We start from the raw sequence: 27,437 nt of genomic DNA, 5'->3' as shown, positions 1-27,437 counted from the left end.
CAAACATATTCTCAATTACACACTAAAACCTCAGTTTCGAAACTCGTGCTGTTTACACAATTCTTCTGTAATATGAATACGAAGGAAGGCTAAAGGAAAGACGTTTCAGCACGTGGCCCACATTTTAAGGACAAAGACCCCTACCCTTGTGCTGGGAACACTGTCAACTCCATTCAAATGAAGATTTGCTCAGCAGACGGCTTCACGTAACATTGAATAGCAACCTAAGTATATCCAGCTGCCCAGTTTGGCACCCAGTACATAGAAAGCCAACAAACAAGGTACACCCATTCAGCATTGCCCACATTTAACAGTCAACGATATACTGTAGGAAGAGGTTAGATGTGGCCACAGGAAAGCTACATTTGAGGAGCCATGCGGTGAGCGTCTGGCCTTTTTGGCAGTGTAGGAGATATTGTACACCTCACTTTTCCAGAATTCTCATAACTGAAAGGGTAAATATGGCAAACAGAAGACAAGTCCCTGGGAAGGCTTGTCTTATAAATGATGTTCCATTAAGACTACAGAAAGTGAATACAACAAATAAGTGTTGTTTTCTAACTATTTAAAAAATAAAACCATTATGTTCCTAAAAGATACTATGATATGATCCGTTCCAGGAAATGCGGTTGCGGCCAATTCGCTGTGACCAAATGACCGCCAGCGTTTAGCTGCTGCTCACCTCACTGCCGGAACACTCAGCCACCGCCCACTTCGCCTAACCTTAACCCTTACCCCAACCACTTAAACCCCTAAAGTTAACCCACTAACACAGGGGTGGCCAACATGTGGCCCTTCAGTGCTTCTTGTGCTGCCCCTGCAGATAAAAATAAATAAAAATAAAGCAACTGCAGGCAGAGATCATAGAGACATGGGAGAGAAGCCAGAGCGCCCCCTAGCCAGCTCCTCTCCTGAGCTCCTATGGACCAGCGACCCCTGGTGGGCTCCCAAGCAGCACAGGGTACAGTGAGTATGCACCATGCCTGCTGGGAGCTCCATGTGGTGCTGGCTGTGGTGATAGGAGAGCAAGGTAGGGACAATCACCCCACTGCCCTTTTCCCCCACTGCTTTCAATTAGCGGTGTACAGAGCCTCCCAGCGGTTAAACGCTGGCAGGTAGTTGGTCGCGGCGGGACAGCGGACACCAAATGTCCCATTCTGATGATATCTATGTCCCCGCACACAATCGAATAGAGTAGATATACGAAAATTAACAAATATATGAATGAAGCGAGTTTGTCTCATCCATAATTTAATGTATGTACAGTTTATCTTCATCTGCGTAGCGCCATCCGTGGACATAGCACTCTGCAGCGGTAATACACGTGACATCATAGGAAACGCAATAGGAATAAGCACTTCTAACATAAAAGTAACATTAGGAAAAGGAGTCCTTGCCCCATAGAGCTTACAATCTAAGTGGTAAGTAGGGCGAACTTACAGAGACAGTAGGAGGGTGTTCTGGTAAGTGCATCTGCAAGGGGTCAAGGTCAGTGCATATGAGATAGTAACAGCCAGCGGAGCTACCAAAATGCTTAAAGAGGTGTGTTTTAAGAAGGCCCTAAAAGGTGGGAAAGAGGGTGCTCGTTGAAAATTGAGGGGGAGGGCATTCCCGAGGTGTGGGGCAGTCAGTGAGAAAGGTTTTAGGCTGGAGAAGGCTTTAGATACAAAAGGGTTAAAGAGAAGACATCCTTGAGCAGAATGCAAGAGTCGGGCAGGTATATAGCGAGAAACTAGGGCTGACGGGTAAGGAGGGGCAGAGGAGTATAAAGTTTTAAAAAAAGAGAAGGAGGATTTTGTAAGTAAAACGGGATTTGATAGGAAACCAAGAGAGGAATTTCAGCAGGAGACATCGAGACAGATTTAGGAGACAGTAAAGTGATTCTAGCAGCAGCGTTTAGGATAGATTGTAGAGAGGCGGGAAGGGGAGGCTGTAGGAGGTTACAATAGTTAAGGAGGGAAAGAACGAGGGCCTGTGTTAGGGTTTTTAGAGGTATAGGAAAGGGCGTATCTTTGTAATATTATGAGGAAAAATTGACAAGTCTTAGCTACATTGTAAATGTGAGAGGAGAATGTGGGGGAGAAATCAAATGTGACCCCTAGGCAGCGTGCTTATGATACTGGGTGTGATAGTACTGCAAACAGTAATGTAGAAGGGGGTAGTAGGGCCAGGCTTGGGAGGAAGTATGAGTAGAACCGTCTTTACATGATAATGTATGTATAGTTTTATTTATATAGCACCAGTTTACGCAGCGCTATACAAAATTACAAAACAAAGTAAATAAAGTACAAACAATGGGGGTAAATTACAACGTAAGGCAAAGATCTGCCCCAAAGATCTTACAATGATAAGCGACATTTGTTAATTTGGGTTCCTGATTTGACAATAAATGTGAGTTTTTGTTTCAGTTTTTTGGGGGTCTGCTTTGCTCCTTTTCATATGTTGTGTTACTTTGGTCTTATGTAAAGGGTTCTACCTGTTAACGTACTAAAATCCCTTCTGGTTTAGTGATCAATACAACACAAATTGAAACCATTAATGACTAGCCAGATCCTCTTTATCTGCTGATTCTTAAGCTCTATGGACAACTTGATAATTGGCATTGACTATTATATCTATTTGCCCCATTTAGCGTCTTTCTTCTGCCTTGAAATGCTTTGTATTAACTTGAGGAACTTAATGATGATTGCAATGCTCTGCATGTGCATTTGGTAACGAGAGGGTTAACCTTTTATGTTTCACTCTCCTCTGGAAGAGGCCCTAGTGATATGCTGAATACAAGATGAATGCTACATTCTACATAATATATATACATATAGTCTGTATATTACAAGCCCTGCAGAAATTGGGGAGTGCAGATTTCATGAACAAAAAGTATAAAACATAATACAGTGCAATATGTTCTTGATTGAGTAATAATCGTGTAATAGGAGTCTGAGAATGGCGCCCTCATACAGTATGTCTCTAATAATATCAAGGCATTTCCAAACCTGTGGCAAATCACACAAAGTGGTGGATGGACTATTGGGGATCAGCTTACGGGAAAGGCGTCTGCTCGGAATCTCTCCAGGATGTCGTATGAAAGTTCTGTACAGTATACAGTATGTCTCAATAGAAAAGGGAAACCCACACAGTGCAGACAATGCTAAGTATTTATGTGTAAAAGGCTCAACAAATGTACACTTATAATAAATGCATACAAAGTGTGCATAAAAGTAACAGTACTGGTCTCTGCCTCTTCCAGTGTTAGCAATTTCCATATTTTATACATGCATATATATATATACATATATATATATTTCTTTTTTATGTATGTTTTTGTCTATTACAAGCACCAGATATTCATTCACCTTAATTATCATCCACTAATGCAAGGGTGGTAAACTCCAGTCCTCAACCCCCCTGCCCCCTTCCCAAAGGGTCCGGATTTTAGGATATGCCTGCTTCAGCACAGGTGGCTCAATCAGAGGCACAGTCGAAGACTGCACCATCTCTGCTAAAGCAGGAAATTATTGTGCTACTTGTGCTGAAGCTGGGACTGACAGAGCCACCTGTGCTGAAGCTGGGATATCCTGAAAACCTGTCCTGTTGGGGCGGCTTGAGTACTGGAGTGGAGCCCCCCTGCACTAATGCACACTTTAGGCTCTCAAACAGCATGAGCTACAGCCGAGTCTTTTAGGCAATTTTCTTTACATTTTCATATGAAATGTTAGGTCCTGACGCTTCCTTACCTTCTAGGCACACTAGAGGCTCTGATGAGCACTGTATAAGCAAAAGAGCAACTACAGTTTGTCTGCACTGTACACTGCATGGAGGAGCGAAGAATTCTGCCCTGGGGGCAGCTGGAGCCCATCTCGGAGCAGCTTCATTGGCTGCCAAGCTGTGAATCCTACAATGCCCTTTTCTAAGCAGAGAAATGTACCTGTAAATTATGCATCGTCAAAATCTAGTGGGATGGGTAAATTCACAGCTAGCAGTTAATTAAGTTACATGGAGATGCAGTGGCTCAATACCATTTTGTGTAACCCTCTAGGCCTCAAAAATGTTATACAATGCATTGGAGAACATGTTTATTGGCAGTACATTAGATTATCTGATAATAATGATGCCTCCTATGATTATATATATATATATATATATATATATATATATATATATATACAAAAAAATTTTAAACAGAGTGAATACATTTCCCCATCCTTGTACCATATTAAATCCGCAGCCATGGCTCCATGCCGATTAGCTTCTACTGTACCCGTTAAATCTGGAAAGAATGTGTTGCAGGCTATTCAGGAATGGCTTAGAAAAGAGAGACAATATCTCAGGTAACATAAGAAGGGGGGGGAGCCGTGTTGGTCCTTTCTGCCATGTAATTACAAAGGAGGGAGAGGGAGCATGAGACCTTTTATTGGATCAACAAGCAATTGATATGTTACAAGCTTTCGATCGGCAGGGGGGGGGGTTGGGGTAACCCTCACCCTGGAGGTTCCAAAGCTTGTAACAGATCAACTACTTGGTCGAATAAAAGGTATCATATCACACACTCCCTCACCCTCCTATGTAACTACCGAAGAAACATAAGTATCCACCTATATTGCCAGTTGCAGAGTGACGTGCTGATGTGGTGAATCAGAACAAATAATCCCCCAAAAACGTTTATATCCAAATTACTGTGTAATAACGGCAGATATTTCCTAAACTGGCAAGAGAAAAGAGAGCAAAAATGGGGTGTATGCATTTAAGCCTGAGTGAGAGAAGGTACTGTAGAGCAGCGGTGCGCAATCTGTGGGGCGCGACCCCCAGGGGGGGCGCGAGACTGCCGACGGGGGGCGCGGGGTTTACAGAGGCCCCGCGCGCTTCCCGAAGGCACTTAAATTAAGTGCCGGGGGAGCTGCAGGGCCTCTGTAAACCATACTTACCCGTGGCTCCGGCGGCTTCCTCCCGGCGTCGCCATGGCAACGCGGCGTCAAAATGACGCTGCGAGGTCATGTGACGTCACGTTGCTATGGCAACGTGACGTCATTACGCCGGTGCGAGGGTAAGTTGGGGTTGGGGGGGGCGCGGGAGTGAGGGGACAGCCGTCAGGGGGGCGCAGGGAAAAAAGTTTGCGCCCCCTGCTGTAGAGAACTACTGTCTTGTAGGACAGTTATAGCTTGTTCTCCACTGGCATATCAGGCCTATCAGCTCTAGAGCAAAACTAAATCATCTCCATCCCTGAACATAAAGCAATAAGAAAAAGGGATATAACTCTCAAATTGAGGCGTTAGGTCCGTCCTTTGGTGCGTGCCTCCAGCCAAACGGTAAACAAGAAGATCCCAGGAAGGTGCAAAAAGCAGCGCTTTGGACATCCCCTACCCACTGAGGACATCATGCTACCCTCCATGCTGTCACTCGCTTAATAAAAACATCTTTTTAATTCAAACTTTTTGCTTAGCCCCCGTTTTATCTAAGCTGTGCTCCGCTTTTTGCTCCATCCTTGAATCTTCTTGTTATTTCCTAAACTGGCTAAAGTGACATTTCTCAGAATATCCACTTACATCGTGGCTGGAACATTTATTTCCTTTCAAAACACATGCTTCCAAGCTGGTCCAAAATGAATGGCGAAACATGACTATAGTCAATACATCAGCAGGTGTTACATTTATAGTTACTGAATCCACCGCATAATCTACAAGCAGGTATATTCGTTTTATTCACTGCAGGCACAAACAAATATTATCTCATGAAAATATATCGACTCGATTTGGCCTGATTGCTAGCATGAAAATCTGCTTGCAATATTCGTGCAACTTTAGAAAACACAGGCACTGTCATAGTTTTATAGCGGCTCTCAGTTTTGCAGACCTCCCCCTTGGGTTATCTAGAACATCTTGGGATTGGGGTGTCAGCACCTTTCTTTGTAGAACGGTCCATGTCGAGTTAGAGTGCATGCTTGGGATTTCTGCATCCTCCGCGTCTTTCCAGCTTCTCTGACCTTGCCGTATCTTCTGTCTAACACCTAGATTTGGCTTCTCCGTCATCTCTATTCCGTGGAGGAATCTCTTAATGATGCGGTCTTCCAGCGAATGGAAAGAAATGGCAACAAACCGCCCTCCTGTTCTCAGGAACTTCTGAGCTGTGCTGAGCCCAGCATAAAGCTCATTGAGTTCATCATTCACAAAGATGCGAAGGGCTTGGAAAGTTTTGGTCGCGACATGTGCTGGACGTTGGAGAAGATCTTTCCGCGCATACAGAGCGGCTCCTGGAAAGGCTCCTGTTAAGAAAAACAAACGTCAAAAAGGTGCAGTTCCAATATCTACATACACAAGGGATATTACTAATGCGGAGTCACCACCAAATAGCTGTGAAAATGAACGACACAACCAAAATAGTTGGTAAATATTTTAGACGATAAGAAACTCTGTGGTGGTCATGTTATTTATTCATTAACTTTGAAAGACTTCTGTTATGAAATATACATGGAGTTCCCTCTAATTTTGCAAATGTTAAGAAACTGCACTTGGTTTGTCAAAGGAAATATCTAATCCCTTTAAGTCTGAACTTTTCCTTTGAAAATCCGGACATGCTTCCCCCCCCCGCCCCCTTACCTACTCTAGAGTGTCAACCTTTGCCCACATGAGTCTCCTCTGCAGAAATCTGAAAATAACCATATTTAGACAGTCCACTGAAACAAGAGACTGTTCTGAAGGAAATTATTTTTTTCCCCAGTGCTATCCTTCCTCGACACTTTCAGACTAGCAGAACCTTTTTTAGCCCTCCGTCACTTATGCCTAAATCAGGGGTGTTCAACTCCGGTCCTCAAGGTCCCCCAACAGGACAGGTTTTTCAGGATATCACAGCTTCAGCACAAGTGGCTCAATCAGTACCTGCTTCAGCTCAGGTGGCTCAATCAGAGGCTCAGTCGAAGATTGATGGACTCACCTGTGCCGAAGCTGGGATATCCTTAAAACCTGACCTGTTGGGGGGTTCTTGAGGACTGGAGTTGAGCACCCTTGGTATAAACAAAACTCTTACTTTACCTCACCTCTTTCCTGTACTTCTTCCTTTAAAAATCTCATCTTATGGCATATCTTTCTGCGAGTAGCTGTAAAGCAGCATTACAACGATATAAATTAGATCTGACTCTAGACAAAGCAAACATCGAAGAGATTAGTAACTAGTGAAAGTCGTCATTGCTTATATTGTATAATACAGATATCCCGAGCTGCTCTTCTTTATCGTTTCATTATGTATATATGTATATCTTTGTTTATATAGCGCCCACAGCATACTCAGCACTTCTCAAAGACAGTACGGGGAATTATAATAATAGAATAAGCACAACAAAGTCAGACAATAGGAAAGGAAATCCCTGCCCCGGAGAGCTTACACTCTAGGTGGTATGTTGGGAAAGTTACAGAGACAACAGGTGAGGGAATAAGTGCCTTTTGATGGCAGTGCTTGGCCACAATGGTTGGTAGGAGTGACTGTGGATCAGCAGCCATGAGTCCAAGCTACTGGGATGCTTCTTTTGTGATGTAAATTTTAAGTTGGAACGGTATTAAATTAGATGGGTTAAAACCATTAGCAGGGGAAGAGGTGGCAGGGAGGCGTGGGTGAGAGCAGGTGTGTATATGGCTGGGTCCAGCATTATAATGGACCTGATACATTCTGTCCACAGCTTTGAGTGTTTCTTGGAAGAGGGTCGACGTTTCGGTCCAACCTTGGATCTTTGTCTTGAGTACTCGACCCAGGTCGTACCTAAACGTCGACCCTGTTCTACTGAACACTTCAACCTTCATTGAGACCACTGGAGCACGTGATACGTGGTCATCTCTTTGCCATTGACAAGTTCCTTCACTGGTTACTCGCTCTGATGTGCATCCCTGGCAGAACTACAGTCCCGTGAGCACTCCGAACCCTGCACATTACACAGCTTTCACAGGACTTTAGCCCCATCTAAAAGGTGAATAGTTTTGTTCAAAAAAACGGATAGTGCAGAGCATGCCACTTAGCTTGAAATACTACTAGTGTGTGTTTCATTTGCATTAAATACATACAGAATCACACTGAAGATGTGTAGCAATGTCGTGTAACTTCTTTATGCGGTTGTTTTTGACTTTGTGAAGTGTAAGTGTTTTGTCTATCTTTGAAATCTATATATAATAAAATTGAAATTTGTGAGTCTGGTGCTAGATGCGGTGAATCTGATTGGTCCTCAGCCTCTGGCCAATCAGATTGGTGGCTCTATGACGTCAGCCAACTGCCACTCTCTTCTTCTCCTCACCCGCAGCTCACCTTCCCCCTCGGCCTCACCCAACTGACACACACACACACACACACACCTCTTCACCCAGCTCACCTCCCCACCCCCATCACCCCCCCAGCTCACCTCCCCCCAGGGAATCCACCAAGCTCACCCGAGCCCTGGCCAGCAGCAGCATGCGACACAGCTCTGCGCGTGGGGGGGTGGGCAGGCAGCCTCCAAAAAGACCCCCTTCCTCCTGCAGCTGCCCCCGGTAAGATGGAGTCAGGAGAGAGGGAGTCAGGAGAGAGGGAGTCAGGAGAGAGGGAGTCAGGAGAGAGGGAGTCAGAGGAGAGAGGGAGTAAGATGGCGGCGCCGAATGGACAGGCAGTGGGCGGGCAGCCTCCGGAAGGACCCCCTTCCTCCTGCAGCTGCCCCCGGTAAGATGGAGTCAGGAGGGAGGGAGTCAGGAGAGAGGGAGTCAGGAGAGAGGGAGTCAGGAGAGAGGGAGTCAGAGGAGAGAGGGAGTCAGAGGAGAGAGGGGGGGAGAGGGAGTCAGGAGAGAGTGGGGGGGAGGGAATCAGGAGAGAGGGGGCAGAGGGAATCAGGAGAGAAGGGGGGAAGCCCACTGACTGACACACACTCACTGAATGACACTCACACTCACTGACTGACACACACACTCACTGACTGGCTGACACACACTTCCTCCCTCAGTCAGCTCAGCTGCCAAACACACAGGGGGCACGGAGCTGTGAACAGGGGGGGGGAACGGAGCTGTGAACGGGGGGGGGACAAAGCATTGATTGGGGGGGGGAAATCGGAGCTGTGAACAGTGGGGGGAGGGGGGCGCAGCTCTGAACAGCTGTGAAGAGGGGGGGAAGGGAGTTGAGAGGGAGGATGGGGGAGCCAGAACATTACATCACGGGCAACGCCGGGTATATCAGCTAGTATCAGCAGGCTGTGGTAACTCTTATTAAGATTTGATGGCACAACCAAAAATAAGTAAACAGTCAGCAACACCCTTTTTTTAATATGCTGTGAGGCCGCACTTCCATTGCTCAAATTAATGGAGCTTAAATCTTCCTGAGCGATGGGAAGCTAGCTTCAGAGCTTACAGAATCTGGGCCGCTGGAAGCTAGAATACAGCATGTTACCTTTGACACTGAAAGAGTTAATTCCCGGCATCATGAGGGTCTTCCCGAATGCAGATCAAATGCAAACTGCAAATTGGCTGATGGTAATTCAGCAAAGGAAATGATATTACAAGTTAAACAGAATCTCGCTCGCTAATGGAACAAAATGATAATAGAAGAGTATTCTGTATGCAGAGCCTGCAAGATGGATTTCATTCATAAAAACTCTGTGTGCTCCTGGCAAGATGAATGATTTGAAATCCCAGAGAGAGAAATTAACATTCTCAGTTTTGGGACACCCCGATGCTACACACTGTCCTTAAAACCTTATAGATTCCCATGTTAAAATGCTTTGAAAATGTTAGGCTTGTGAATTCAATCATCAACGTGCTTTGGCTGTCAATGGGATGCATTGAACTCCCCAGAGTGAGTGCGAGTGGTAGAGTTTAAAAATTAATTCAGATCTCGCACCTGTTTGCCTGGAATTCGTCTTTTAAATTTGCATCACATTTAATAAGTCCCAGTGACGCAATTCATGTCCTTTTGTCTGGGCTGCTTAATACAGTGTTGAATTCTCACCAATCAAAAATTCAAGTGATATTACAATATTCTAGCTGTTAATTAAAGTCCATGAACCTAGATATAACCGGCTTTACATATTTAGGTCGTCATAAAGAACAAAAAGAAAAAGAAAAACTATGAACAAAATCATGAAGTTTTAATATTGGAGCTGTTGCTTTAGCTTTTTGTTTAATAAGTAAGACTCCCCTTAATAATCCGTCCTCAACGGGAATTTGTAATTTGCTAAACCAATCACGATAAAGCTTAAAGGTACAACTAAGCTACTAGCCTAAGGCCGGGTCCCCTGTGGCCACTTCTGCATGCGCCCCACACACCACAGCGCAGCCCTCTATGAGGCAGGCCCCTGTGCCCGTGTATGTGTGGGCGCGCAAAGCGCTGTGACGCGTATGCTGCCAGGGAAGACAAGAATGTTGTTTTTTCGTGCCGCCACGCGATCACGTGGTCGGCGCGCACCAATCGAAGGGCAGATATGCCCCTTCATGACTGCGCCCCACATCATGGCCCCGCCCCCGCTCTCCACCACAGACTGCCGATCGTGGCTGCAGTCTGTGCATGCGCCGCCATGCCGCCAGGCGCGCGTGCAGACGGGAGGAGTGGGGCCGGGGGTCTTAGTTTTGTGACTGAAATGAACAATGCATTTATTAGAATATGAGTAATATAGGAGCCCTGGGATTTCACTTTTTCATGGACCATTGCAAAGGATACTAAAACTTTGGGGATTGTATATTTGTTGTTCACACGGAAATTGCTATTCTGACGTGACTTTTAAAATCAAATCAGAAAGGCACTTTCTCGTTAAACAGATAAAGCAAAAAGTGCCATGTATTCTTGGACAGTATCCATATACATCAGGGGCGGACAACTAGAGTCCTCAAGGGCCACCGGCTGGTCAGGTTTTCAGGACATCCCTACTTCTGTACAGGTGGTGCAGTCTTAGAGGGTGGTGGCCCGTGAGGCAGGGTGGTGGCCCGTGAGGACTGAAGTCGGCCTCTCCTGTGCTACATGAATAAACGTACTACTGAAAAGTGTCCATCCTTAAAAGAGAACTGCACCCATTACGAATTTTGCATCTCACCACTGCACTGATAATATTTCCCAACCAATAAAATCCCTTTATATGATTTGATTTTAAAAGTTCCAGTGCTCTGCAATGTGTTGCTTACCAGCGGGGAACGCTGTGCCAGCCTTAATGGATCATGTTTAGAAAATCAGATTGTACCATATTGGCAACGATGAAAGAAGTGGCATGCAAAATACTGCACAAACTAATAAGAGAAGGTCGTTAGCTAAATAGTCTCACCTATTCCAAGCAATGATTCCTTCTTCCATGGGCAGTCACTTTGAAAGGTCACAAGGTTTCCATTAAGACCTACTGTATAACCACTACTGTGCACGGCACCTACTTTGGTTGTTTGACAATGAGTTATGAAATGTCCAGATGTGTGATTCACGGTTCTTTTACTTAAACCAATATTATATACTAGCTGATATACCCGGCATTGCCCGGGATGTAAATCCGTAATAGGTAGTATTATTTATAAATCGTGGAACAATAGGTGAGTATTTGTTGTAAAGGTTGGATAATAATGTTGAAAAGAAAGATGGAAGAAAATGTAATACGATGTTGTATAAAAATGGTTTATTGTAAACACACCACAGTACAATGTATATTTTGGTGACATAAGTGATGTGAAAATGTGAGGCGTGTGTCCTGCTAGGGTGTGAGCGTGTGTGAGGCGGCGGGTGGGTGTTCAGTACAGGTGGCGCGTGGGTAGTGAGTGCTGGCTGTGGGTCGGGGTCCTGCTAGGGTGTGAGGCGGCGGGTGTGTGGCGAGTGCGGGTGAAAACTGGTCAGTGATATTGTTGCGTAGGGGCAGGATGCGGCAGTTGTGTGTTGAGTGTGTGGGGTGGGTGAGAGGCGGCGGGTGTGTGTCGAGTGTGGCGGGTGTCTGTTGAGTGCGTGCGGCGGCTATGTGGCGCAGGGGTGTGAGCGGTGGGCGGGTGAAAGGCAGAAGTGCGGGTGGGCGAAAGGCAGAGACGGGAGGGCGGATGAAAGGCGTTGAAGGAGGGGAGGTGAGGTCGGAGGGGTGGTGAGGGGGGGGGGTGGTGGGGGATGGTGAGGGGAGGTGAAGGGGGGCGGAGGGGAGGTGAAGGGGGGGTGGAGGGGAGGTGAAGGGGGGGTGGAGGGGAGGTGAAGGGGGGGAGGGGAAGTGGAGTGAGGGGAGGTGAAGGGAGGTGAAGGGGGGTGAGGGGAGGTGAAGGGGGGTGAGGGGACGTGAAGGGGGGTGAGGGGAGGTTAAGGCCGCTCACTCACCCGTCCGGCCGCTCACTCACCCGTCCGGCAGCTCCCACGTGGATCTGAGGCGGGAGGCAGCGTGTTGTGGCCGCTCCCCCGCTGTGTCCCGGGCGCGCGCTCGCTCGCTCCGCTCCCCCGCTGACTGTAGCGGCGCCGGGGGGGGGGGGGGAGGTGGAGGGGAAGTGAGTGAGGGGAGGTGAAGGGGGGTGAGGGGAGGTGAAGGCCGCTCACTATATATATATATATATATATGAACACACAAAAAAGACAGAAATCCCAATAGAAAGCACTCTGATCACAAAAAGTATATAATTGTGAATGCAAAAGGGTCTATTAATCATGGACAAAAAAAACACATGAAACCTACTAGAATGACATACATTTAAAAACAATACCAAACGTGGAGAACACAGTCTAACTCAAATCCCGCTAAATGTACACACAGCCTCTAAACAGGATGCCCAGGTGACATAAAAAAAAGGGCAGAGGAGGATGATCTAAACAAACACAGAGGGAATCAAAAGATCCCACTGAATCTGATGACCGGCCGGTCCTAAACAAAATCCCATGAAGGGCAACAGGTATATCAGTAATCAGTAAAAATACAAATGTTATAATATACACATGAGAAATCCTGATATAAGGACATTCCTACAAAATGAGAAATGTGCCACGAAAAATGTTGTACAAAGCAGTATGAGTGTAATAAACCAAAATGAGACTAGATGTAGCCAGATGTACCCGATCGGGTACCTCAATCTTGCACTAGGTTTAAGTACTATATATATATATATATATATAGTACTTAAACCTAGTGCAAGATTGCAGTGGATACAGTCTCATTTTAGGAGTAGCTTAAATAATATTCGACAAAGTGGTTTGAAAAGTGTCTCTTAATGATCAGAAATGTCTGATGCAAGGCAGTTTGCAAACACCATTTTTAAGAGTACAAATAATCCTATTTATTAGTGAGCACTATGGAAGTGATGAAAGACTGGTTACCACACGCACATTTTGAATAGCCAGATGTGAAATGTAACAGGTAGCGCCAATGACCCACATCAAACAAAACAGGGATTTTTGCATATTTGTTTACTGCTAAAAAATAAAAAAAAATATTAAATAAGAAAAGGCAATTACCATGGCAACCCTCCTGCATTTCCAGAGTGCACTTTGGCATCCGAATACACAGTAACGTCTTAAAGATTTCAACCCATACATAACAGCAGAAATGGCGATGTCCTTATCCGCGCCAGCGCAGGGGTCAGACATGTGGTTTATTTTTTAATGATTCATATGTAAAACTAACAAATAAAATGGTCGTACCAAATTAAAAAGCAGCTGGACTGTAAATCTTGATGCCAACTTGGTGGTTTTTTATGAATTAATTCCCTTGTTAGTCATTCTGTATCTGGATTGCCTAGTGCTGTTTTATCATTAGGTTTTGATTGGATTTTGCCCTACATGAGTCAATAGTTGATATGGGAAGCAGTGGAATGAATCAGTTGCTGGGCCCCTTGCTCCATTTTTGGAGCACCGTACACTCCAAAACTGGAACAGTCTACCGGGGACTCTCACAGCCGCCACCAGCCTAAGTTCTTTCAAAAGTAAAGCTATCTCACATTTTAATCTGGTCTGTAACTGTTACATACGCCTATAATATATATTATCTGTAACTGTACATGCCATGTCTTGAATATAATGTGTACCCTGTTCACTTATGTAACGTAACTATGTATTATTTGTCATCTTAATTCTATGCCCAGGACATACTTGAAAATAAGAGGTAACTCTCAATGTATTACTTCCTGGTAAAACATTTGATAAATAAATAAAATTCCACCCTTGGGAGCACGCAATAATGTGCCATAATGTGTTGCTAGCCATAGAAGTATCTTAAGCAGCGCTGCGCTGGGAGGCAATGGGAACTTTCCATCAAATGTAGAAAAGTTGACAAACACATTTCCTCCGTTTGATGCAAACATAGGACAGCATTTGTTCCCCCACTCGTTTTATGTTCCTTGGAGAGACAGCTTGATATGTAAAAGCCACACTTTATTCATTTAGAATCTGTAATATTGGGGTATATTTACTAAAATGCAGGAATGGCCATTAAAGGGTGATCATGGCATTAGTGAACATAGCTGAATGGCAAGTTAATGCGTGTTTTGGTCATACTGTACAGAAGGGGTCTCGAACTCAGTTATGGCTAATCCCTGCTTCTGCACAGGTGGCCCGATCTTCGACTGAGCCACTGATTGAGCCACCTGTGCTGAAGCAGGGATTATCCATAAAAGCTGGCCTGTTGGTGACCCTTGAGAACGGAGTTGGAGACCCCTGCTGTACATCACAGAACTGTACATTGTTGTCCTAGCATCAGTCAGATCTTGCCGAATTGTAGCAGTCAGAATGGCACATACAGTATAATGTAGCAATCAACTAACAATAACAGTAACAACACAAATGATTGCAGCAGTTAGACAAATATTGGTACAGCGTGTGCTGCGCATTGTGATATCTATCACAGCTTATTGTTCATTCACATGTACGCAGCTTCACTCTTGCATACATTTAATTGTTGCTATGGGCCACCCTCATTATTCAAACACCATCAGCCAATCACAAAGCGACGTCTCCGCTGCATTTGATTTTTCCATAAAGACCCGAGGGTGGTAAAACTGGTTTTTATTCCACAAAGCGTGCGGACACAGAACAGTTGTAAGAAAGACGCTCGCAGTTCAGATCGCAGAGTAGTACATTTGCCTTTGTGTAGGTTAATGTGTCAAAATGTAGATACTGCTCTTATCAAGCTACTCATTCACAGCAATACACTGGAGAGGCGGTTTTACATGACAACTGATAAGGACAGGGAACAAATGCAGCCAGCTAAAATAATCACTGTATCCTTGCTGTACATATGCATCCCCATCCTGAAGAGACTAGCATAACAAATGGCTCAAATCATTTACCCGATTTCACCCACAACCAGATGATATTTTTTAGGATGTGATGTCAAAACAAAATTGTACTGTACCAAGTTATGGATTTTAATTCTGATTTACAAGCCTTGGTGCAGAAATAACCTGCCAGGCAATGTTTTCTTAGCTCCTCCGGCTGTACATACTGTAAGTGCATTATGCATCCTTGACTCCCGCGTGAGTGTCTCACAGTACTGTACATGTGCCGCCTCCTCCTTAACACCTTATTATGGAACTTAGGAATCCCAATCATTGTAATGAGTGATCCATAATTGATAAGCTGTTGACTTACTGTATGCAATCACTGATAAGATGCTCACAATGCAATATATCCTATTTAAGGAAGAATGGATGGGTGATGGGTGCGATATATGTGTAGTGCTTTAAAGAGCAAGGGACTATGTTTTTATATTATGTACAGTAGAGCAGGGGTAGCCAACAGGTCGGTTTTTCAGGATATCCCTGCTTCAGCACAGGTGGCTCAATCAGTGGTTCAGTGAAAGAGTGCACCACCTGTGCTGAAGCAGGGATATCCTGAAAACCTGACCTGTTGGTAGCCCTTAAAGACTGGAGTTGGCCACCCCAGCATTAAAGTAGGGGTGTGCAAACTTCCTGCACTGTACCCCCCCTGTCTGCTCTCCCCCTGTGTGGAGCCCCACCCCCCCCCTTACCTCTAATGCGGCGTCAAAAGACGCCAGGGGGTCATGTGACATCACACGACCCGCAGCGTCCGTGGCAATGGGCGTCAAATTACGTGGACTGAAGCGAAGACTGAAGCTTGGTAAGTGAGCTCCCCCCCCCAAAAAAAAATAGTCTCGCGCCCCCCAGTTTGTGCACCGGTATTTGTATTTTCCAGGTAGTTATGAGACAGTTAGTAGGCACAGGACAGTAAGGAAGATTGCAATTTGGAGCTGGGACTGATAAAAGTTTGACATGATTTTACTCTGATGCATACAATATCATCCCTGGAAGGTTTGAGAAGTACCCTGTCGGGTAACATCATTTAATTGATTGTATCACACTTTATAATTTAGTAGAGAGCTGTGGCGCCTAGGCAAGTCATTTAGTATACAATATCATCCATGTCATTTTTAATAAAATGCCAAGAACATTGGTTCTGTTATAAGCTGTCAGTGAAAAGGTTACACGAAAAAGACAGACATAGAGTGTCCTGGGTCACAGACCAGAGTCTCCTGACAAGAGTGTCCTGAGTCACAGAGCAGAATAGAGTGAAAGAGGATTGTGTTTTGCCAATAGAAAGACAGGCGGGAGATCAGTAACCTCTGATGAGGGCTATTGGGGCTCGATCAAGTAAATGGCTGTTAGCACGGGATTGAGCTTGCATAGCACTTATCGGCGCTTAGTGAATCACGGCCCATGTGTCAATTCTAGGTCAGTACGGTGCATCAAGAAAACAAGAGCAAACCTGGAACAATGGGGAACAGGAAAGGGCTCTGGTACATACACCGCTGTTTTCCTGGAGCCAATAACAGAACATGTGCAGAACCAAATGGTTACAAATATTGGGAAATTATTTTAGACCAGCAACAAATAAGTGAAATGTGATCAGGATAAGCCTTTCTATATCAGGGAATAACCTGAGATTGGATTATTGCGGATGGTGCTGTAGCTCGGTCGCAGCCAGAGGGGATTGAAGGGCCTGAACTCTATTAAAGTGGGATTAGTATGCATCAGAAGTGCAATGAAGCTGCTTTTTGTTTGCTAACAGAGCGGCCCGAATGTCAAAGGTGAAACTTGAGCATAGCCAAAATAAGTGGTTTAGAACGACAGCAAGCTCAAGGGGGTCTTATTCTTTGTAAAATATTGACATCAGAATTATCCAATCTGTTATTTCCCCGTGTAACCTCATCTCACTCAGTTGGGTCCTTAATAGTTACCGGTTCCTGGTGGATAACGGGGATAATGTTCCCAACAGAGCAAGGACATTTACAACAACAACCATGTACTTTTTATTTTTACCTATAGCTGAAGGGTGGAGATTAGCAATGAGGTTACATATGGGGCCCCCTCAAAATATTCCTACAAAGCTCCCCAAAAAACCTTTTAACACCACTATATACAGTACTGCAACAGCTGTTCCCTTCATTTCAAGGCCAACTACAAATAGTGAATGGTGAATATCAGCCACCTAATTACATCTGATTCATGGGATAAGACTTGTTTCTCTTTCTTGTTAAATCAATGATCGTTAAGACATTGGTGACCGCAATGCGATTAATTAGCCCCTTTTCAACCTGACCAACTGTGACATTGTAAATTGTTTTCCCATTTTGCTCATTTAAAAACCTGTTCAAACAGCGTCACAAAGATCACGACTGGAAAGTCAACAGGGACAGAGAAACAAGTGTGAGATATACAAGCCCTTCTGTTAACCTCTTCTGCTGCCAGAGGGCCCGGCAGCGGCGTGAAATCAATAAAATGCTGCGGCGTTGGGAGCTACAGAAACCTGGTATACACATTTAAAACACAGCACGTACAATGCGAGGAACTTAGGGGGTAATAATGACAGAACAGGAAGTGTAGTGTCACAGGGAATGGCAATTAAGGTTATGACTCAGAGATAACCAATCAAAACACCACGGAACAGCTGACCACTGCCGTCTTACAGCTGGTAATTGAATGTGCTGACGCTTGGTACATCACAGCAGATACATGTCCAATTCCTTTTTATTGGAAGAGATGCAGCATGGCTGTGTAGTCTGTTTAATGCACCATCGTGGCAGCCTGGGTCATTGTAAAATCAATAATGTGTAAGCCCCCCACCCCCCCGAAGTAACACTTTATCTGGGTTCTTATCTTTAGTTTATTAATTGTAGATGCTGCAAGTTATATATCTTCTTCAAAATGTTATCTTGATTAGGGGCTGTAAACATACTACATCAGTGGCAAAAAAAAAAATAGGAAAATGCCGGGAGGATATTTCCACGTGAGCCTTCACACCAACAGGAATATCCTTCCCCCTATAATGGGTTCCTATGCTACTATTATATTATACCATTATTATTACTGTTATACTCTATGTGCTTTCTGTAATACAGTTCCTCTGTCGATGTCGGGAATGGGTTAAAAGGTATAAAGTGCAGTCGTGTTCAGCGTCTTTATTACATTGCGAGAAGCCTCCAGTGTTTTCTATGTAGAACAGGGGCGGGCAACTCCAGTCCTCAAGAGCCACCAACAGGTCAGGTTTTCATGATATCCCTGCTTGAGCACAGGTGGCTCAATCAGAGGCTGAAGCTGGGACTGATTGAGCCACCTGTGCTGAAGCAAGGATATCCTTAAACCCGGACCTGTTGGTGGACCATGAAGACTGGAGGTGCCCAGCCCTGATGTAGAAGGTTGAGATGGTGTTGTCTATCCTCACAATCAGTCTTGTTTTCACCTTCTGCATGGTAATTTGCAGACAGGTAGGAAGATGCTCAACTATCTGCAACCTTCAGTCCTGCCCTGCCGGCTAACCATAAATCAAAGTATTAAATATGTGTACTAAGGAAGTCATAAGAAAACATGGTGATTATTCCAGCCTAGGACTGCAACAATAACAAGTTACCTCCTACCTAGCATTAGTTCAGGACATAAATTGTCGCCAGTGTGAATTAACTAAATATGTCCCATGGGCCGATCTAGTTAGTATTCATAAGAACTGCAAGAACTCATCAATGCCTCAGCTACCTTGGTTAGCCGCATAGTTAGAATAGAATGATTCATATTGCAGCATTTGTGCTGGTGGCCAATGCGTGTCATTTTTTAAATAATAAAACACAGGACGTGAACACTACGACAAGCCCAAGCAATAAGTGGCATGTGAATGCTAAGCAGCAGTAATCATCACAAATTCCCTCTGCTCTCGTAACTCCATATTTCGCCTTCATAGGCATAACAGAGAAATCCTTTTAATGTAGAAACTGTGATTATAAAACTCACCAGCGAACTATAGCGCAACAACAACAAAAAATGATGCTTAAAAAAATAAATTAAATTAAAAAAGCTGACATCGGAGAAGGATAGGCGAGATTAAATCCGGCACGATTTCCAGCACAAACAGATCCCCCTGGGACCGTGGGGATTAATATTTTTTTCTTCTTTTTCAGACACAGTTCAGAATTAATGAGGGTACCTGCAACAATGCCGGCTAGCTGCTGAGTTCTGGTGATGGGGTATATGCTACGTGCTTGAACGATAGCTGAAGCTATTTTCTTGGCATATCTCTCCTCCCCGTATGCTTTCAGGATGGACGCAAGCGCCTGTTGATCTAAAGCATTCACAACATCAGCAGCGGTGGGCATGTCCGGGTTCCTACGCACAAGGAGAGCCAATTAGTTCACTGACGTCAGGATTCATTGACAAGAGGTGAAACTTCATAGGAAGGGGACACGAAGCCAAATACACACTCTGCATAGGCGTGCCTTGGAGACGATAAAATAACTCAAAGCCGTCCTGAGAAACCAGAAATAGCTTCGGTCTTTCAAATTATCTTGCATTACTTCAAGTTTCTTGCTTTATCTGTCAAAAACTTTATATGTTATTTCAAAGCATCAGCCTATCTTAAACTGAGCTACTTTAGCTGCATGAATTATATTTTGTTTGGTGTATGAGTGAGTAAAGAGTTCATCCTTTTTAGTACAATGCACTCACAAGTGATATTTTTATTTGCTGTACCCTGTACTACGGTGGATGGTTTTTGTCGCTTTTTTACCCACCATAATTTATTTCATGTCTGGTTATACCCACTACCAGCTTCATGTTGCATAGCCAGCATACCAACCTCGCACTGGTGCGACCCAAAAGTTTCGAAATAGCTGTCTGTGAGTAGGGTTACTGGCTCTGCATTTCTTTAACCCAGGCTGTGCTGAAAAGCTGTGTAATGCGGCAGGCAGAAGCTTATTGGGGTCCATGATAAATTGTATTGGAAGTAAAAATGACGCCGTGTACTCTTTTGCATGTCATTTCCCAGAATACCTAGCTGCAGTGGAATCATTGTATACTAAGAGATAATGGGGAAAAGCAGGGTTGCTCACAAGGGATATTTGTATTTCTTGTACACTATACGGTGGAGCGTTTTGATCCCTTTTTTACTCACCATAACTTAATGTGTAGTGTACATCTGAAATTTGGAATTGAACATCAACCAACAAAATAGAATATATATTTAGAAGCACAAACTATGTACATATAGGTAACTGCCCATCATGGAAGAAATAATTGGCATAGACATTAATGAATTTATGTGGCAAAAAGGTAAAAGTGATGAGAAGCATAGTAATAAGGTATTCGTGTGTACTCTTATTCAGACCCACACTTCTTTTTTGTGCATACGAGTTCCTTTTCTTATTTTGTGGCCTTGCCAACATAAAATGGTAACTAAGTAGCTACGTCCTTGTGTTTGAAAACGACATGTGGGATTCATATTCAATTAGGTATTTGTGTTTGGAACATGTCTGAGACAGGTTTGACGGTTTGCCCGTGGCTTGAGGAGACATTAATGCCAGGGAGCCAGTGATAAGGACATCATGTCTCTAGGACACATGGTATCACCATACATTACTGGCTGCCACAGCAGGAGGACCGGTTTTGTTGCTGGTACTTCTCCAGTGAATATCTCTTGAATTAGAAAACCCTACTTTAGCTTTCTTACTACAGTACCAGGAGCCCTCAGATAATAACTATACAGATAATAATTTGATAGAGCAGTGGGTGCTCAAATCCAGTCCTCAAGCCTACCCCCCTTCCTCCCCCCCCCACCCCCCAAAAAAGGTCAGTTTTCAGGATATCCCAGCTTCAGCACAGGTGGCTCAATCAGAGGCTCAGAGGCTCAGACTGAGCCTCTGATTGTACCACCTGTGCTGAAGCAGGAACTAATTGAGCCACCTGTGCTAAAGCTGGGACTGATTGTGCCACCTGTGCTGATGCAGGGATATCCTGAAAACCTGTCCTGTTGGGGTGGGCTTGAGGATTGGAGTTGAGCCCCCCCTGTGTAAGGGATTGCTGATTTACAAGGATTGTGTCCTCTTGCACTCAAAAGTAGCAAAACATGTGACATTGTATGCGTTATTTATTTATTTTTTTATTTATGTTTTATTAAATAATTCAGTTCTGTAGTATTACATCAAACTTTCTGGGTTTTTTTTTAATTCGTTTTGTAATCATTTTTAAAACATCCTTTGATTTCAATAGCAGCTTTTAGCACACCTCCCAAGCAGTAAAAGATCTTTACAACACTTTGCTGATTGAAATAATTTGTTGCAAATGTTGCCAACAGTTTGAGCTGCAAACTGTAACAATAGATAATGTTACCTTAGTAATATAAGGATACATTGTAGCTGCTGAGTGCACTGACTGAAGCAGCCATTATGTTAGGCCGAGCTTAGGCTTCGTCCATGCTGCCGCTGAGCGTGCGCATGCTTGAGAGCTGTGACGTCACCAACTCTCCAAGCATGAGCGCTCGGCTGTCCTGCAATAATTTGAGAGCAGGGGTGGGGGGGCGTGGCTATTAAGGGAGGGGGTTGTGTCATTTTCTGGATCAGGGCTTTGTGTGTGTGTCTCTGTGTGTGTCCCTCCATTCACTCCTTCCCCCCTTCCTCCATTTTCTCCTTTCCCCCCTTCCCTCTTCTCTATATTCTCTCCCCCGCTCATCCGATACGGTCTCTCCCTCCGCTCATCCGATACTGTCTCTCCCTTCGCTCATCCGATACTGTCTCTCCCTTCGCTCATCCGATACTGTCTCTCCCTTCGCTCATCCGATACTGTCTCTCCCTTCGCTCATCCGATACTGTCTCTCCCTTCGCTCATCCGATACTGTTTCTCCCTTCGCTCATCCGATACTGTCTCTCCCTTCGCTCATTCGATACTGTCTCTCCCTTCGCTCATCCGATACTGTCTCTCCCTTCGCTCATCCGATACTGTCTCTCCCTTCGCTCATCCGATACTGTCTCTCCCTTCGCTCATCCGATACTGTCTCTCCCTTCGCTCATCCGATACTGTCTCTCCCTTCGCTCATCCGATACTGTCTCTCCCTTCGCTCATCCGATACTGTCTCTCCCTTCGCTCATCCGATACTGTCTCTCCCTTCGCTCATCCGATACTGTCTCTCCCTCCCCATTCTGTCTGTCTCTCCCCATTCTGTCTGTCTCTCCCCATTCTGTCTGTCTCTCCCCATTCTGTCTGTCTCTCCCCATTCTGTCTGTCTCTCCCCATTCTGTCTGTCTCTCCCCATTCTGTCTGTCTCTCCCCATTCTGTCTGTCTCTCCCCATTCTGTGTCTCTCTCTCCCCATTCTGTGTCTCTCTCCCCATTCTGTGTCTCTCTCTCCCCATTCTGTGTCTCTCTCTCCCCATTCTGTGTCTCTCTCTCCCCATTCTGTGTCTCTCTCCCCATTCTGTGTCTCTCTCACCATTCTGTCTGTGTCTCTCTCTCCCCATTCTGTGTCTGTGTCTCTCTCTCCCCATTCTGTGTCTGTGTCTCTCTCTCCCCATTCTGTGTCTGTGTCTCTCTCTCCCCATTCTGTGTCTTTCTCTCCCCATTCTGTGTCTTTCTCTCCCCATTCTGTGTCTTTCTCTCCCCATTCTGTGTCTCTCTCTCCCCATTCTGTGTCTGTGTCTCTCTCCCCATTCTGTGTCTCTCTCCCCAGTCTGTGTCTGTGTCTCTCTCCCCAGTCTGTGTCTGTGTCTCTCTCCCCAGTCTGTGTCTGTGTCTCTCTCCCCAGTCTGTGTCTGTGTCTCTCTCCCCAGTCTGTGTCTGTGTCTCTCTCCCCAGTCTGTGTCTGTGTCTCTCTCCCCAGTCTGTGTCTGTGTCTCTCTCCCCAGTCTGTGTCTGTGTCTCTCTCCCCATTCTGTGCCTGTGTCGCTCACCCCATTCTATGTCAGTCACTCTCTCCCCATTCTGCGTCTGCGTCTCTCACCCCATTGGTTATTGAAGGGTCATGTGACCCAATTGTAAGCTTGAAAATCAAATTTTCTTGTCTCTCCAAGCACTGAGCTTTGGAGAGTGTACGTGCACGTGCACGAGCGCCTGAGTGTCTCTTGAGCATGACCGTACTTATTGGGAATCACTGAAGTGATCTCTCCAAGCGTGGCCGCAGCCTAATTTTGCAAGCGCGAGCAGCCGTGCATGGATCGGGGCTATTTCTGTGTGTAATGTCTGTGTGGCTGTGTGGCTGTGTTCTGTGTGCATTAACTGCTGCTGAGCGCGCTTCAAAATAAATTTTGTCTCCCCAAGCGCCAAGCTTGGGAGAGCGTATGTGCACGCTCATGAGAGCACGCGCCGCGTGAGTGTGGCCATACCAATTGATTTTAATTGCATTGAGCGCACCAAGCGCATTCAGCGGCAGCGTGGACACAGCCTTATACTACCTGCAGCCCCAGCAATCTGTGCACTTGGCTGCAGGAGATTTGGGATGCGATCGGGGGTGTCACGAAGCTGGTTCGCCTACATTGGCTGAACCAGCACACGTGATGCTGTCACGTGGCAGCCGCCGAAGACATATGTTCTTGTTTTCACGTGTCAACGCGCTATGTCGCCTGCAGGCACTTGAATAACTGCAATAGCCAATTCCAGAACTGTGCTTGATGGGCACGCGCACATAGCGACTCTGCTACTATAAGCTCAGCTTTAGGCTGCGCTTAGATGCCGGCGACAGCGACGCGACGTCCCGTCAAAACAAATACATTGCCGCCATCGTGCGTGCTCATAGTAAGCGTGACGCGATGGCGCAACGGAGCGACGGCTTGTTCGCGATCGTTGGTAGTCATCTCAATTTGATTTTTCCAGCGACCGCAGCCCGACGTTACCGTCGCGTTGACGGCACTATAAGCGCAGCCTTGGGCGCAGAATCAGGATTTTTACAGATTTGTAACAGGAGCACCAAACGATTGCCACCTTAAGTAAGAATGTAGCATTATACATTGTCACAGGCTTTACATATACAGATAAGAAAGAAAACATGTAAACATGTATGTAGTATTACTGCTTGAAGTGCAGAAAGTCTTCTTTATTACCCTGCCCTGCAATGGACTGCTGACTGGGTTGGCAGAAAAGGGTTTTTAGTTTAGTTTAGAATCGTTGTACAAAAAGAAGAAGAGATTCTGCCCAGGAATCCGAAGGGTTAAACATTTATCTGTCATTTCATTATTAGGTGTAAGGGGAATATGTCTGATCTATTTGCTTACAGGAATAAAACTTGGTCTACTGACTATTTTTGTTATGTTTTCTGCCTACACACTGGAGGAGGAATTTAAGATTACATTTATTACACATTCTCGGCTCTCAGCATATGAGGATAAAAAGTGGGAGAAGGTTTTCTTTCTTTAACAAAACTTTATAATTGGACTTTGACTGCTCTGCTGTCTTTTTTTTTCTTCTTTTCTTTCTTTACAACTGCCTTCTGCATTTATCTGTAAATGATAAATGTGTTTTGTCGCTTTGCTTAAAGCAGCAACCCCCACAGAAGCCCATACGCAGGGGTGGGCAATGCCAGTCCTCAAGGGCCACCAACAGGTCAGGTTTTCAGGATATCCCTGCTTGAGCCACCTGTGCTGAATCAGACGCTCAGTCGGAGCCACCTGTGCTGAAGAAGGGATATCCAGGAAACCTGACCTGTTGGTGGCCCTTGAGGACTGGAGTCGCCCACCCATGCGTATGAGATGAACTAGTATAATGTTACTCTCGTCTCCTGAGCACGTCTTGCTCTTTTGCGCTTCTCCTAGTCACATTTAATAAAAACAAAGGCAGCTAAAATTCTACACTCCACCTTCTGAAAGGACTTTTTTCTGCTTTGTTATCATTTTATTAACTCCAGTTACCTGTCACTATCCATCCTCATGTCCAAGGGTCCGTCCATACGCAGGGAAAAGCCTCTTTCTGCTGTGTCAAACTGCATAGAGGAGCATCCGGCATCTAGCAGAACCCCATCTAAGGTGCCAGGTTCTACCCCTGCAGATGTCAGCATGCGCTCCGAATCACTGAACCTTCCCAACAAAGGCTGAATCCTTTGTCTGAAAGAAGAGCACAGGGAGACATTTGTTTCTTTTTTTTAAATCAAATACTTTTAATATTAACACAACTTGCCAAATCACGTGCTCGCACATTTAGGACGATCTAAATGTCTGTCAGGAAGTGGGAGTATTTTTTTTATGCAGTTGAAGCACAAGATGGAAACTAACGGGCGTTAATGAAGTATTTCATGTACACGTATAAATAGTCTATCCATAAAAAATGAACTGTTGCTAAGTTGTGATGCCGAGTATCTCTCCGACTGTATTTTAATTTTGATTAACAAATAGATCATTCTTATTCGGTGTGGACCTTGATCACAGTTTTTCTTATTCCATAGTGTTAACCAACCGTGGATTCCTTTCCCACAGTAAGAGTCTCATTTGTCACATAGTTACAAAGTTACATAGTAGATAAGGTTGAAAAAAAGGCATGCGTTCATCAAGTTCAACCTATGCTACATTTAGATGACAGATACTTATCCTATATCCCTACTTACAGTATATTGATCCAGAGGAAGGCAAACAAAAACCCCAGTGACATATCTCATAAGGGGAAAAATAAATTCCTCCCTGACTCCAAAAATTGGCAATCGGATTATTCCCTGGATCAACATCCTTCCCATGTTTACTTATTTGGTATATCCCTGTATACCTTTCCAAAAAGTTGCCCAACCCTTTTTTTTTTAATAAATCTAGTATCTGCCATCACAGTCTCCATGGGTAATGAATTCTACATTTGAACTGACCTTGCTGTAAAGAACCCTTTCCTTTGTTGCGGGTGAAATCTCCTTTCCTCCAAATTTAAGGGATGACCCTATGTCCTTTGTACTGCCCTTGGGATGAATAATTCATTTGAAAGCTCCTTTTACTTCCCCCGAATAAATTTGCATATAGCTATCATATCCCATCTTAGACGCCTCTTTTCTAATGTAAATAAATCTAATTTAGCTAGCCTCTCCTCATAAGTTAGATTGTCCATCCCCTTTATTAATTTGGTGGCACTTCTGTGCACTCTCTCTAGTTCCATAATGTCTTTTCTTTTTTCTTTTTCCAAAGATTTTTATTAGGCAAATACTTATTTCACAATGTACATGTCATATATGTTAATACAGCCTAATACAAGTTTTCTCCATTTTTTGGTTAAAGAAACCAGAAAGAGAGAGGAAAGCTCATCGCCCCCCTGACCCTCCTGGGGTTGTAGGGGGGGCGCGAGTATGGAAACAGAGAGTCAGAGTATGGAAAGGGAGAGAAGGGAAGGTGGGGAGGGGGGGGGGGGGGGAAGGGAGGGGAGGGGGAATACCTGTTGCTTATCGCGTCCTCAGAATATTTCTATTGGAGTTTCTAAACTCGTTCTTTTTACTTTTCATTTTTGAGTTAGGGGCGTGGGGGTGCCATATGGGTTAGCCACGGGTCCCATGTTTTATTAAAGGAGTCCGTGGATCTTTTCAAAAAGGCCGATAGTTTCTCCATATTCATTACCTCTTGTATCCTATTTTTTATCGTTTGTTTTGAGGGGGGAGACACTTTCTTCCAGGCGGCCGCCACTGCACATCTAGCCGCTGTTAAGATGAAGGAGATTAATTTACTTGTTGGTCGGTCCACATTTTCTAGGGGCCTGGCCAACAGGTAGGTCAGCGGGTCAACAGGGATTTTGAGGCCGGTGACCTCTTCTATTAATTTTTGAGTGGTTCCCCAGTATTTTTGAATTTCCGGACATGTCCACCAAATGTGTGACATGTCCCCCTTTTGACCGCAACCTCTCCAGCATAGATCGGACGCCTGGGGGTAGATTTGATTTATTCTAGCTGGGGTAAGATACCAGCGGAACAGTATTTTATATATATTTTCTTTGATTGTGGTACATATGGAAGTTCCTGAGGCATTCTCCCAAATTCTTTCCCAGTCCTCTCGGTCTATAACTATTCCCAATTCTGCTGCCCAATGCAGCATATAGTCATGTGTGGGGGCTTCTATAGCCCTTTCCAATTCTGCGTAAATTTGTGTTATAAGACCTTTCTGGTGGCCTGTTTCTCGACAGAGCCGCTCAAAAACTGTGAGAGGGGGAAATTTCAACGTTGGGGATAAAGTTCGAATAAAGTGCCGAATTTGTAGATACTTGAACACGTCCAACCTTGCTATTTCATATTTGGTTTGTAAATTTTGATAGCTCAGGAATTCTCCAATACTCAAGAGGTCAGCGATCGCTCTAATATTTT

The 27,437-nt window shown here is 44.7% G+C and overlaps 1 protein-coding gene across 8 annotated transcripts in view; it reads right to left on the bottom strand.

Moving 5' to 3' along the window:
• Nucleotides 1-5,669: 5,669 nt before the first annotated feature.
• METTL15 (methyltransferase 15, mitochondrial 12S rRNA N4-cytidine) overlaps nucleotides 5,670-27,437 on the bottom strand; it is a 123,329-nt gene continuing 101,561 nt past the window's right edge. For 6 of the 8 annotated variants that reach the window (XM_075567305.1, XM_075567306.1, XM_075567304.1 and 3 more), the window contains 3 exons: nucleotides 25,030-25,221; nucleotides 19,351-19,529; nucleotides 5,670-6,253 (listed from right to left, as the gene is read on the bottom strand). In XM_075567305.1, the coding sequence (XP_075423420.1) occupies nucleotides 5,811-6,253; nucleotides 19,351-19,529; nucleotides 25,030-25,221 (814 nt within the window). In that variant the 3' untranslated portion in view covers nucleotides 5,670-5,810. Of the gene's footprint in view, nucleotides 6,254-7,019; nucleotides 7,125-19,350; nucleotides 19,530-25,029; nucleotides 25,222-27,437 lie in introns of all 8 variants that reach the window. The other 2 variants (XM_075567311.1, XM_075567310.1) reach the window with 2 other exon arrangements.

This window comes from Ascaphus truei, chromosome 12, assembly GCF_040206685.1.
Source record: "Ascaphus truei isolate aAscTru1 chromosome 12, aAscTru1.hap1, whole genome shotgun sequence".
Taxonomy (NCBI): Eukaryota; Metazoa; Chordata; class Amphibia; order Anura; family Ascaphidae; genus Ascaphus; species Ascaphus truei.
The sequence above is the reverse complement of the archived record's forward strand: the minus strand, read 5'-3'. Positions and strand labels throughout refer to the sequence as shown.